The sequence below is a fragment of the Eptesicus fuscus genome, chromosome 14, assembly GCF_027574615.1.
Source record: "Eptesicus fuscus isolate TK198812 chromosome 14, DD_ASM_mEF_20220401, whole genome shotgun sequence".
Taxonomy (NCBI): Eukaryota; Metazoa; Chordata; class Mammalia; order Chiroptera; family Vespertilionidae; genus Eptesicus; species Eptesicus fuscus.
In genome coordinates, this window is record NC_072486.1 from 3,463,021 (window position 1) to 3,476,946 (window position 13,926).

General features: G+C 49.6%; 1 protein-coding gene across 1 annotated transcript in view; it reads left to right on the forward strand.

Moving 5' to 3' along the window:
- DOCK4 (dedicator of cytokinesis 4) overlaps window positions 1-13,926 on the forward strand; it is a 209,823-nt gene that overhangs the window by 153,829 nt on the left and 42,068 nt on the right. Inside the window, exons 24-30 of the mRNA XM_054726251.1 lie at window positions 1,445-1,572; window positions 3,689-3,823; window positions 4,821-4,919; window positions 7,908-8,002; window positions 8,838-8,913; window positions 10,995-11,095; window positions 11,535-11,593. Of these exons, the coding sequence (XP_054582226.1) occupies window positions 1,445-1,572; window positions 3,689-3,823; window positions 4,821-4,919; window positions 7,908-8,002; window positions 8,838-8,913; window positions 10,995-11,095; window positions 11,535-11,593 (693 nt within the window). The remainder of the gene's footprint in view (window positions 1-1,444; window positions 1,573-3,688; window positions 3,824-4,820; window positions 4,920-7,907; window positions 8,003-8,837; window positions 8,914-10,994; window positions 11,096-11,534; window positions 11,594-13,926) is intronic.

Sequence of the window (13,926 nt, forward strand, 5' to 3'; positions counted from 1 at the left end):
CTGATGAACAAAACAGATCCTGAGACATAGAAGCATGGAACAGACGGAGGAATCTCAGAGGGGACGGGAGAGGAGGCGGGAAGAGATTCACCAGAGAACTCCTATGCCTATATGCATAGCCCATGGACAGAGACAGTAGTGTGGCAAAGGCCTGGGTGGGGGTGGAGGGTCAATGGGGAAAAAAGGACATCTGTAATACTTTCAACAATAAAGGTAAATTTAAAAGAGAGAGAGAGAGATTCATGATGTGAATATAGGCAAAGTTCCAGACACAGGGCAGAAAAAAATAAAAGGGAAGGGAATCATCATAGCCATAATTCACAGCAAGTTTCCCGAGCTGAGGGATATGAGTTTACGGATTGAAGAGACCAAAAGACAGGAATAATCATGAAATATTGAATTACCAGGAGTCATTCCCCAAAAGCTTTCAAAAAGAGATCAACAAAACCAAAGCCAAACAGGACTCCAACCACGGGCGGAGGTTGGACATCAGAATGGCAGCAAACCCCAAGTGTTCCTTTCTCCGTGTGCCCTGAGTCTCTGGCGGGGCTGGGGAGCCGAGAGGCGTGTGGAATAAGCCACATCGTGTCCGCCTTCCAGGAAGCCAGTAGGTGATCCTTCTCAGAGGGAAAGGCCCGAGAAGCAGGCCTTTTTGATATTTGGAGGTAAAACAAGCAATTTTTTTAAAACCCTATTTCTTTTTAAAAAATATATATTTTTATTGATTTCAGAGAGGAAGGGAGAAGAGAGAGAGAGAGAGAGAGAGAGAGAGATAGAAACATCAATGATGAGAGAGAATCATGGATCGGCTGCCTCCTGCACTCCCCCTATTGGGGATCGAGCTCGAAACCTGGGCATGTGCCCTTGACTGGAATCGAACCCGGGACCCTTCAGTCTTACAGGCTGATGCTCTGTCCGCTGAGCCAGACCAGCTCAGGCTAAAAACCCTATTTCAATAAGAGTGAAACCCTGTTGCGTGCCGGAATCATGGGTTGGGAAAAGGAGCTACTACTGGCTTTGAGCACGAACCGTGTGGGACTGGTGCCTTCTTAGTTACATGTGCTAACAGTTCATCCATCGTCACGCTCCTTTTGAGGATGCAGCGGGAGGAGGGGGCTGTCACTCCTGCTGCTGATGGCGTGGGAGGAGGGGGCTGTCACTCCTGCTGCTGATGACGTGGGAGGAGGGGCTGTCACTCCTGCTGCTGATGGCGTGGGAGGAGGGGGCTGTCACTCCTGCTGCTGATGGCGTGGGAGGAGGGGCTGTCACTCCTGCTGCTGATGACGTGGGAGGAGGGGGCTGTCACTCCTGCTGCTGATGGCGTGGGAGGAGGGGGCTGTCACTCCTGCTGCTGATGGCGTGGGAGGAGGGGGCTGTCACTCCTGCTGCTGATGGCGTGGGAGGAGGGGGCTGTGCCGGGGACGCTGACGGCTCCTCCCCGCAGACTCCAGGTGCATCCTGCTGCCCGTGGTTCTGCATCACCTGCACATGCACCTGCGGCAGCAGAAGGACCTGGTCGCCTGCGCGCGCATCCTCAGCAACGTGTTCTGCCTCAGCAAGAGGAACAGCTCGGTGAGTAGACACCGTCCCCGCGGCCCGTCCGCCCCGCCCCGTCCCGCGGCTCCTGGACCTAAAGCCTTGACCGTCTACAAAGAACCCCCGTGGAGTCCCCCCTGACGCCCTCCCTTCCATCTCCAGCTGGGTCGGACTTGGTGTTTTTCCTCTGAAGGAATGTTTTTTCATCTTGTGGGGTGGCTGTAACCCCAAGTAACCTGGGTTTCCGAAGGTTGTATTTCAAGAAAGAGCCGTGTCCCCAGCGAGGAAGATGAGACTCCACGCCTCCCACGTGTCTTTTTATTTTTTTCAGTGTATTTTTATTGATTTCAGGGAGGAAGGGAGAGGGAGAGCGAGACAGAAACATCCGTGATGAGAGAGAAACATGGACCGGCTGCCTCCTGCACGCCCCACACTGGGGATGGAGCCCGCAACCCGGGCCTGGGCCCTGACCGGGAATCGAGCCGTGACCTCCTGGTTCATAGGTCAGCGCTCAACCCCTGAGCCCCGCCGGCCGGACAGTCTTTCATCTCGATATGAGGAAGGCTCTGTGGGGGGTGAAGGGCCGCGCGGAGGGAAGTCTGCGGGGGCCTGTCTGGGACGGGGACGCCTGGCCATGGCTGTGGACACTGTGGGCCTGGGGTATCGTGCCCCACAACCGTTCCCCGTCCTCCCGGAGCCCTAACTTGCTGTCACTTAGGGGATTCTGTCAATTCCTGACTCACTGGATGCCTTTGCCTTTGAAGTTCAGTGCAGATGCGGGAAGTCCCACGCTTGCTTGTCAGTGGGGACAGCGCCGGGCATTCATGCCGTGGCTCAGGGCCTGAGGTGACAGCCACGCGGGAGGGTCCTGCTCCAGCGGCGCCTGCAGCTGTGATTAAGCAGCCTGCTCGTCTGTCACGTGACGGCGAGGGTGGCTTTACTGGTCTCCCGCTTGCGGTCCGCCCTGATGGCCGTCTGAAGGGTCGGCTGGCAGTGACGGGGGCTCCAGGGGAGGGAACGAGGGAAGGCCCGCCCCGGGGGAGCAGAGTGGGCACCTGAGAGAAGCTGTCTAAATGCGGAGGAGACCTGGCTGGGCGGGGCGACGGGTCCTGGGCAGCCTCCATCCCAGGCCCGCGGGTGACCTGGGACTAGGTTCCCGCAGTGACAGAAGGCGTTCGTTTGGCCTTAAAACGCCCTCTGCCCGGTTCAGGAGCCCGCCCGGCGGAGCCCGGGGCAGCTGCCCGGGCGGCGGCTTCACGGTTCTCCCGGCGCTGCCGCAGCGAGGGCCCTCGGCCACACGGCCCTCGGGCGGGGTCCCTGCTCTGGGAGGAAACTGGGTAGTTTCTCACACGTGTCAGAGTTCATCGTGGAAACCCGCCCAGCGCTCTTGCAGGTTCACTCTTGGCGAAGGCGATCTCCCGGGCCGGGGGCGGTGGGGGACCCTTGGCAGAGCCTCGTCTCGGGCGGGTGGGAGAGTCCAGATTCACGCCCCACGGGCAGCATGGAGGTCGGGTCGCCCGGGACCTGGAGGCGTGGGGAGGGTTGACTCGCGTCGGGAAGGCAGTGCCACCTGGGTCCCTGGCCTGAGGTGGAGGCGGCAGCTGATGGGGTTTCCTGTGCTCACATTAGCGGGTACGGCTCTTGGTAACAGTCACGTTCCTAGAGATCGTCATTCGCACTTCACGTCGCGTTTGGGGAAGTGGCCTTGCGATTCAGGCGCTGAGAAGAGGGATGTGAGCACCATCTGAGATAAAAACATATGGTGCACTTTCCGAAGCCAGAGGACTTTTGGGGGTGGGGGGTGGTAATCGGGTGCAGACAGGCAAGCTGGCACGTTCAAGGTCACACGCTGTCACGGCCCGGCTGGGCTCTGGATCCGTCCTGTGTCCGTCCCAGGGCCTCACCCGCTTTGTATGTGGGTCTCGGGCACCTGCTGCACGGCCGGCGTGTGTGCTGGGGGTCGGCTCCTCGCTGCCTCCCGCCCTGGGTTCTGCAAGAGAAGGTCGCTCCCGTCGGTGAGCAGGGGACGTCCAAAGCTCCGAGTTCTCCGCCGCCTCCTTCTCTGCTTGGAAACGCTCTTTCCCCTTCCCCCTGAGAGACGGGCGTGCCGTGAGCCAGAACGTCCTCAACACGAGGGCTTTTCCCTCTCCAGGAGAAGTCTGTGCTGGAGGAAATCGACGTGATCGTGGCCAGCCTGCTGGACATCCTGCTGAGGACCATCCTGGAGATCACCAGCCGCCCGCAGGCCTCCGGCTCCGCCACGCGGCTCCACTTCCAGGACGTCACCGTGAGTCCCCAGGCGAACGGCCGCGGGGCAGGGCGTGTGCGGGTCACAGCCACGGTCTGTCGCTGGGAGGGGGGTGCTGCGGGAGTCCGGGCTCTGGCCTTTGGTGTGAGCACGAAAGCTTTAGACAAGCACAGCAGAGTGCGGTCAGACGGACCGTGCTCAGCCGGGGCCCCGCGTGCCCACGGGCCGGGCAGAATCGCATGCAAAGGAAGCGGCTTTTGTAACCGCGAGGGTCCCGGGTCCCGGGATGGAGGGTGTGGACCGAGGGCCACACGTGTTACTGCGTGAAAGCTGCCTCCCGTGCGGTTAGATATTGGAAAGGGAACCCGTTACAAGGGTGTTGTTTTTTCCAGCCGGAGAGAGCTTTTTAAAGTTCAAAGAACAGTTGGTGTAAGAACAAAATGTACCATCCTTCTTCTTCATTTTTAAAAAATGTTTTTATTGATTTCAGAGAGGAAGGGAGAGGGGGAGAGAGGGAGAAACATCAATGATGAGGGAGAATCATTGATCAGCTACCTCCTGCACGCCCCCCACTGGGGGCCGAGCCCACAACACGGGCCTGTGCCCTGACTGGGAATCGAACAGTGACCTCCTGGTTCATAGGTTGATGCTCAACCACTGAGCCACGCTGGCCGGGCATCTTTCCTCTTTAAATAAGTATTATACCACCTACCTCACAGCATTGATGGTGTCACGGATGAAGGTGTAGTGAATGTGCAGTTCCTTCCCTAGTGAGAAGCTTTTACCCCAGTGAGGAGTTCCACTCTGGATTTAGGAATTCATGTACAACAAGGACATGGTTCTCTGGGGAGAGCTTTGGACTGTGACGTTATGGTGAATTTAGAGCAAGAAGACTCCATGGGGGAGTTTGGGTCATAATGGTTTGTTGTTTTTTGTTTTTTTTTTTTAATGTTCTATTTTAGGGTAGTTCAGAGCAAGTCCCTGAGGTGTCTGTGGCCTTGCTAAGAAACATCTTGTTTGTTTGTGTTTGAATCAGGGGGAGTTTGTTGCTTGTCTCCTGTCCCTGTTACGACAAATGACGGACAGGCATTACCAACAGCTGCTTGACAGTTTCAGCACAAAGGAAGAACTAAGGGTAAGTGACACTTAGAGTAACTTCTCTCGTTCTTCTCCAACATTGTTCGGACAGTCCCTTGACAATTGCTTTACTACTTTCCATGAAACTTTAAGCTGCTTTTTCTCAGCTTCGCCCACGCATCTGCTCCTCCGTGTTGGCTCTGTAAGGCAAGCATGTCAAACTCGCGGCCGGCACGTGGCCCGGCGTCTGCGAGTTTGACATGCTTGCTGTAGAGTCTCTATGCTCATGCGAAGTGATTAACCCTTATCTTGGACAAGAACGTAGCGTCTAAAACACCTGTCATCAACGTGCAACAGGCCAGAAACAGCCTAACCGAGCTAAGGAGACCAGAGCCGTGGACTCACCTAGTTCGGTGGCCTTGGACGTACCGCCCTCAGGGAAGATAAGGGCTCCCTGAGCTGTGTTAGCTGGTTCCATCCCTACGAACCCCCCGTGAGAGGTTCCGGCTGCCGGGTGCTGACACGGGAGGCAGAGTTGTGGCTGATATTCTCGGTCAGCCTGTAGCCTCAGCCACATGCTGTGTTCCTTTGACACGCTGACACGCAGTAAAAAATATTGATGTTTCTAAATATCTTTGCAGAGATTTAGGGCACTTTGCTGCTTCCTTCGTGGCGTTCCCTGAAAGCTTGGAAGTTGATTGTCCTCAGTGGGAGAAGGGACCTGTCGTCCGTCCTTTTATTGCTTTTATTTCTCTCCATCCCTCCAGTTTTCCCCTGGGGACCCAGACATTACCCACAGCTTCATCATGGGGAGGTTCTGAACTGCTGGGGGGCAGTCTAGGCCGGTGGGGATGGTCACACTGATGGTACATGACCGGAAGCCTTCCCGGGGCCTTGGGGGAGACTTGTACATTTTTACAAACAGGGATAATGCGTAAGGGTTGATTGACTCCGGTTGATGGGCATGTTCATGCTCAAGCCTGAACTCCCGTGTTTTTCATGCTTACCTTCACTCTTGGATTTAAGTGGATGAGACGCGTGGGACCTCTCCACACAGAAGGCCACGTGTGTGGCTGAAAAGGAGGATAAGGCTGCAGTGATGAACTTCCATCAGATGTGGATGGCGGAGGAGCCATTCTTCACTTAGGAAGCCTGGGCGTCACAGTTCAGTCTCTTAAATCCTCAGTTATTAAGGGCAGCAAAGCCCTGCCGTTTCTCCTCCGTGGCCCGCGCGTGCGGTGGGCACGTGGCGCGAGGCACAGTGTCGCAGAAGCGTGTGGGCGCAGGGCCAGAGGCTGCCACTCGGCCTTGTTAATTCTCCCCTTCTCTGGGACTCGGCGTTATTTTAGAAATGAACAAAAGCAAAAAGTACGAGGTGATTAGGTGTTTTTTTTTTCCCCTTCCTTCTGGTCAGTAATGGTTTATTATACGCCCACCCTCTCCTGCGGGCTGACATTCGTCCTCGTCCCTGGCATTTTAGGTGGGAGGAGAGCAGGGAGGGTCCTGTGCTCTGTGGATTATGACTTTCCATGCAGAACTGTGGGGCGGGCTTTAAGGCGTGAGATTATACATGTTCCGGAAGTTACGTAGAACATTGTAACCTTTCATTGTCCTTTTTGTACTGGCTCAGAAACCGTATCTGCCGGGCCGGCGTGGCTCAGTGGTTGAGCGTCAGCCTATGAACCAGGAGGTCACAGTTCTATTCCCGGTCAGGGCACATGCCTAGGTTGTGCGCTCGATCCCCAGTGTGGGGCCCGCAGGAGGCAGCCGATCCATGATTCTCTCATCATTATTGATGTTTCTCTCTCCCTCATTCTCCCTTCCTCTGAAATCAACCAAAATGTATTTAGAAAATCCTATCTGATTAAGCCTCACTCCAGCTTTAAGCCTTGAGGACTCCGTTACCTACAGCACAGAGCCCCAGGTCTCGGCAGGTCTTCTCGGTCCTAGTCTACCTTCTCTCCGCAGTTCCTCTGCCGCTTTCAAACCCCTCGCCCCAGACAAACGTTGTCTGTTCCTAATGAACCACATGCACAAGTTTTAACTCATTGGGATCTTCCTTTTGTTTTGTTTTTTTGTTAATCCTCACCTGAGGATATTTTTTCCTTGAAATTTTAGAGAGAGTAGAAGGGAGGAGGAGGAGACAGAGAGAGAGAAACATCCATGTGAGACATTTCGATTAGTTGCCTCCCTCACGTGCCCCGACCAGGGCTGGGGATCAAGCTCACAATCGAGGTACGTACCCTTGACCGGAATCAAACCTGTTCTCAATGGATGGGTTGATGCCAAAGAGCTGAAATAAATTCTTGTCTAAATATTTACAAGCTTGAGCAGAGCTGTCGGGAGTATGTTACACACACACATACATGTACACACAGCCTGTTTCTTAGTTTTTAAGAGTCCGTCTTTCTGTCTTCTGATGATTTGAGTGACAACCATAATCTTATATTCAAGCAGCTTACATGTTTAACATAATGTGTTGTTGGGTTTGACAAATAAAACTTTTGTGTTTGGGGTTGTTGTTTTTACATTTTCGGCAACACCCTACTGTTGCCTTTCATCAAATTGCTAGAGATATTTTCCTAGCAACCCTTAAGGTTACAACAAAAATTCTTTAAGGTTCAGTTAATGAATCTAAATCGAAGCTAGACTGCACCCATCTCTTTTTGAGTCAGGCCAGCTACGTTTCTTCACTCCATGCGGGGTGTCACCAGGTGCCATGTGCTGTGGCCTCCTGGGCCCCACCCTGATGAGGTGTGAAGAGGAGATGTCTCCACATCTGACAACAGTGTGTTCCCAGATGACCTGTGGAAAAAAAAATCTTCAGAAATGCCATCGCCCTCTGGCGTGACATCTCTGAGAAGAATGCCTGGACAGGCCATTGTAATTGAAAAAAATTTTTTTTACCTAAGAGAGGAGTGTTTTTCCATTCTCCTAGCTGCGAAGCATGGGTCGCTGTGTGTGTGTGTGTGTGTGTGTGTGTGTGTGTGCACGCATTACAATAACCAATAATGCAGTAAGATGGTCTGTTTCCTCCTCACCCAAGGACTTCCTGCTGCAGATATTCACTGTGTTCCGAATATTGATACGGCCCGAGATGTTCCCCAAGGACTGGACTGTGATGCGCCTGGTGGCTAACAAGTAAGACCTTTTTTTATTGTCTTTTTAGAGAGAGAGGCAAGGAGAGGGAGAGAGAGAAACATCAATGATGAGAGAGAATCATTGATCAGCTGCCTGCACGCCCCACACTGGGGGTTGAGCCTGTAGCCTAGATATGTGCCCCTATCAGGAATCAAACCAGTGACCTCCTGGTTCATAGGTCAGTGATTAACCACTGAGCCACACCGGCCAGGCTAGTACAGCCTTTATATTGATGATACATGAAGCTCATCACCCAGGGTTAGAGCAGAGGACAACATGATGTCTTTAGTTTGAGCTCAAGCTCAAAGCTGCCAAATCCTGGGGTCCTTTCTCTCTGCCTTTGAATTACCTGCTCTCACTGCTTTTTAAAAAAATCACTACTTGTTTTAAACAGGTGGTACTTAACCATGGTTCAAAAGTCAAATAGGAGGCAGCCGATCAGTGATTCTCATTGATGTTTCTGTCCCTCTCTCCCTCCCTCTGAAATGAATAAAAATATATTTTTTTAAAATCAAACAATAGAATAGATAGATGATGCCCTGAGAAGCCCCCCCCCCCCCCCCCCACCTTATTCATCCCCTGCCCAGCCTGGGAAACCACTTGTTAGTTACTTCCACAGTCCCTGCATCAGAGTCCCTAAATCCGAGCCTCGCAGGAGGCAGAATGTGGGCATTCTGCACATGGCTCTTTCCTTTAAAATCCTGGCCATTGTCCCACAGTCATACATGCAAAGCCCCTCGTTCTTTCGTTTTTTTCTTTTCCTTTTACCGCTGTACAGTATTCTTCTGTATTGGTGTGAAGTTCCTAACTTTCTCTGTGTTACTTTGATCCCTAGCGTGATCATCACAACGGTTCTCTACCTGTCAGATGCACTTCGTAAGAACTTCTTAAATGAAAACTTTGATTACAAGGTAAGTATTACTCGAATGACTATTTGACTTGGGGTAAAGCTTTCACCAGGTACTCAAGGAAATGGCTTCATGTATTTGTTTTCTCTTAATCATAGGAAAGTAAATTTATTCTGGCTACCTCAAATTCACCTCGGGCCATCTGTGTTTTAATTGTGAATAATAGTAGGAGAGTTTTCATTATATGTGTGAGCAAGTCAGGGCTATAATGGTGCTTACCCACCAGGTGGAATCCCAGTGCCTAAGAGGAGACAGTGCTGTGTCATTACCAGAATTTTTTTTTTAAATGTATTTTTTTATTGACTTCAGAGAAGAAGAGAGAGGGAGAGAGAGAGAAAAATCAATGATGATGAGAGAGAATCATCGATTAGCTGCCTCCTGCATGCCCCCCACTGGGGATTGAGCCAGAAACCCAGACATGTGCCCTGACCAGGAATCGAACTGTGACCTCCTGGTTCAGAGGTGGATGCTCAACCACTGAGCCACGTTGGCTGGGCTTGTTACCATAATTTTTAATTCTTTTCTTCTCTTTGTGACCCTCATGCATGACTAAGGGGACTTAGAACATAATGTTTTTAAGACATATCTTAAGATAGAGTTTATATGAAGAAAACGCTTACAAAGTAATCCCATTACTTCCTTTACTTTTTCGTCTTCCCATTTTTTAGAATAAATTAATGAGAAGGAAGAAAATGATTAGTAAGGTTCTCTAAGGCAGAACTCTGCGTCTGTGATGTGCCTGGGTCTCTAATAAGAGTTCTTGACCTACTTTTTCAGGGGCAAACAGGAAATGGTGAAGAGGGGGGCAGGGCTGTGCTGCCTCTCCTTCAAGATGTGTATGTTTTGGGGCATCTTTATTTCTTATTATTTTTTAAATAACATCTTTCACATTAAACATTTAATAAAATGTCCTATTGGTTAACTAGAAAATATTTTTTAAAAAACCACAAATATATTAAGACCAATGGAATTTTAATGATTGCATATTTCTTTATAATAATTAACCTATCAAAATTTCATGAAGCTCTACTTTTTAATACTTTGGTTGTTTCTAATATTTTGTTCTTATAAATTATTTTTATGTACATTCTTACAAAATAAAACTTGGCTATGTCCCCAATTACTTCTTTGAATAAATGTTTATAAGTGGAATTGCTGAGTTAAAGGTTGTACCACTCATTTGATTATCTATATCTATACCAATAGTGGGAGAAACTTTTTTTTTGACAGTTTGATAAGGAGTAAAATCTTTTTTTGCTCTAATTTGCATTTCTTAGTAGTTACTTGTTATTGACCAGTTATTGACTAAAATTCATATTTTGTGAATTGTCATTCTGGACCTTTGTTCATTATTTTGCTGGTGTTCTATCATACTTTTTAATTGTGAGAACTCTTTATATATGAAAGATATTAATACTTTTTAATATTTCTCCTATTTCCTTTTTAATTTTACTTGGTATCAGTAGAGAAGTAGTTTTTTTTTTTTCATTATATCTTATATCTTTTTGGTTAAGTTTATTGTCAGTAATTTTATTCTAATCTCTCTCTGATGCTGTTTTGGGGATAAGAAAACTTTGAATCAAAAGATTTGCCTGGGCAGGGAATTTTTATATACTGTCTGAATTTAAAGCAATTAGCATTTCCAAAGAAGTATATGCATTCTTTTGAGTTCTACATTGAAAGGAATTCCAAAAAGGAATTCACACAGGAATAAAGTGATTCATCTCATACCTCTGCCTCATTGGAGACACACAGTTATAAGAGAAACGAAATATATTCCATTTAAATATACCAGAGAGCTTGTGACACCTGTGACACCACATGGAAGCAATACAGTAAAAGAGAGTATGTATTTAGTTTACTTCTTTATTGTAGACCATTTAAAGCATATGTAAAAGTAGGGAGAGCAGCATAAGGAACTCCCGTGTACCCATAACCAGCTTCTACTGTTATCAACTCCGGACCATCGGATATCAGCCGTACCCTCTCCACTTACCACTTTGGAAGCAAATCCACGTATCATCTCACTTCCCCTGTAAATATTTCTGACAACATAGTACATACATTTTTCACTCTTATTTCAGATCTGGGATTCCTACTTTTACCTCGCGGTCATTTTTATAAACCAGCTGTGTCTGCAACTGGAGATGTTCACCCCTTCCAAAAAGAAAAAGGTATTAGAAAAGTAAGTACCAGTGTGTAATCAGATGGGAGCAGGAGGCATACCAAGTGCGGTGCCTTCTAAAGGGTGTTCAGTTCGAATGATTCATAGATTAGATGTTCATGCCGGAAATTACAAAGGAGAGGTGATGACCAAGAGGACATGAAGCAGTCTTTTCTGGGAATTTCAATATTTTGAACTTATTTAAACCTTTTTATTTGTCCTCAGTCTTTCAGGATTCAAAATTACTACCAAAGTGAACATTATGAAGCATATCTGTTTCATTGAAGATTCAAGTGATAAATTTTGAAGATTTGAATTAGAGGCATCAAGACATGCACATTGAAATCTTTCATTAAACACATACTGACTTTTAACTCAGACGGACAGATAGTATCCTAGAGACACAAATGCGTCTTTGTTCCCGAGCCCTGTATCAGGTCTGGTTTTTGTTCTGTTTCAGGTATGGCGACATGCGGGTGACAATGGGCTGTGAGATCTTCAGCATGTGGCAAAACCTGGGTAAGTGATGAAAAGAGAAGCCACGGGCTTTTCACAGCTCAGCACCACACTTTTCACTGTCCGAGTGAAGAGGGCAATTTACCAAGGACAGGTTTTGAAACCAAGTGTCTAAATCAGTGAAGGTATCTATACAAAGTAATGACACGTTGGCATTGGTTAGGGTTGTAACTAATTCTTTAAATCGGTGTCTGCCTGAAAAAAGTCACCTCATCTTCGTGAGTTTCATTATTATGGAGTGATAAATTTTATAATCCAGCTCACTCCAGTAATACATACAATTTTAGCAGTGTGTTAAGAACCTTTTGGAATTTGGAACTGTAACACCTCGAAATTTCTAGGACTCCAAATCCTACCAAATTTAGATTAAACTTCATGGAAATTGACTTGAACATCACTACTCTTTAAAAAATTTGAAACCATTGACCTATATCATGAAGAGTATAGTAAAGGATGTAAAGGCATCTGCAGTTGCTAGGAAACCATTAGATCTAATTTTGTTAGCCAATCATAGCAGACAGAGCGCAGTATTCCAGCAAATTGATGGCACAGGTTTGGTTACATAGAAAAGAATACTTGGAAAATAGACTGTTCCAAAATCTCCTTGGCAGAGAGGGTTTCCATTATTTCCTATTTAACTTGGTATGTTACTTATGTTAACTACACATGTGTATCGTGTCCATTCACTACCACTGCGTGGTTCCTCCTTGTGGTTTGTTAAAGGGATGAACCTGTTTGAATCGAATGTGCGATGACCTGAAGGTATCTTTGCTCTGGCGCTCCTCTGAGCACAGCGTGGCAAAGGCAGGGTGTGTTTTCTGTTCGTGAAAATAGAAGCATCATCTTTGACTTCCATTCATGTCACAGAGAGGTTTCTGACCGGGACACATATAGTTCTCAAACATGCAGAGCCATTTGAGGAAGCCCCGTCGTATGGGTAATGGAGCTCCGTGCTCTTGTCCATGCTCCGGTGAGAAGGCCGGGACAGGGTCGTTTGGGTACCAGAAGGTCAGAAACATGGCCGCTGTCCCTCCGGGATAAATCGTAGCATCGCTGTGCACGGTTATTTCCACGGCAGCCTTGGTCCACGCCAGGAGACCCGTGCTCGTAGGCGCAGGAACCCCGCTTGCTCAGTTCGGCGGGCACCTGTAGTCTCCCTATAGACGTCATTGCATGCGTCACCAGTGTTTCTCCGCTGTGCTGTCTTTCAAACAGAAATATTTGTAACCCTCTGGGTTTTAGATTAAATGGCTTCTCTGGGAAGAAGAAATTGGAAAGTTCGATAATTCGGTAAATTAGTCTAACATCCAGCTTATATTAACAATTCCCTGATTGTCTTAAAACGTCATTTACAGCCCGGCCAGAGTGGCTCAGGGGTTGGGCACTGACCTATGAACCAGGAGGTCACAGTTCATTCCTGGTCAGGGCACAGGCCGGGGTTGCGGGCTCGATCCCCAGTGTGGGGCGTGCAGGAGACAGCCGATCCATGGTTCTCTCTTCATTGCCCTTTCTCTCTCCCTTCCTCTCTGAAATCAATACAAACATATTTTTAAAAACACGTCGTTTACAGCTGGTTTCGGATGGTCTCTATTTGGGTTGCGAGGGGCAGAAACCCGCTGGGACATCTGAGCTGTACAACCTGGGACGCCTCCTGGCCCTGTCATGGGCGGTTCGTACCTAGGACAGCGCGGCTCCCAGCAGCTGAGAAACCGGCTCTGGTTCCGCTCAGACTTGGGGACAGCGTCGCTGCGGTGGGCACGTTCTCCCGTTCTCCCGAGGACCCTGGCGCAGCCCGGCCTTAGGCAACACCGGCCCGTCTGCTGTCCCAGCCCGGCAGGCGGCTCAGCACAGCTCCAGGCCTCTGCGCGAAGGCTCCCCACGTTTCCCCACGCTCCCCACGCTCCTCACGCTCCTCACGCTCCCCATGTTTCCCCACGCTCCCCACGCTCCTCACGCTCCCCATGTTTCCCCACGCTCCTCACGTTCCTCACGCTCCCCACGCTTCCTCACGTTCCTCACGCTCCCCACGCTTCCTCACGCTCCCCACGCTCCCCACGTTTCCTCACGCTTCCTCACGCTCCCCACGCTTCCTCACGCTCCCCACGCTCCCCACGCTCCTCACGCTCCCCACGCTCCCCACGCTTCCTCACGCTCCTCACGCTCCCCACGCTCCTCACGCTCCCCACGCTTCCTCACGTTCCTCACGCTCCCCACGTTCCCCACGCTTCCTCACGCTCCTCACGCTCCCCACGCTCCTCACGCTCCTCACGCTTCCTCACGCTCCCCACGCTCCCCACGCTTCCTCACGCTCCTCACGCTCCCCACGCTCCTCACGC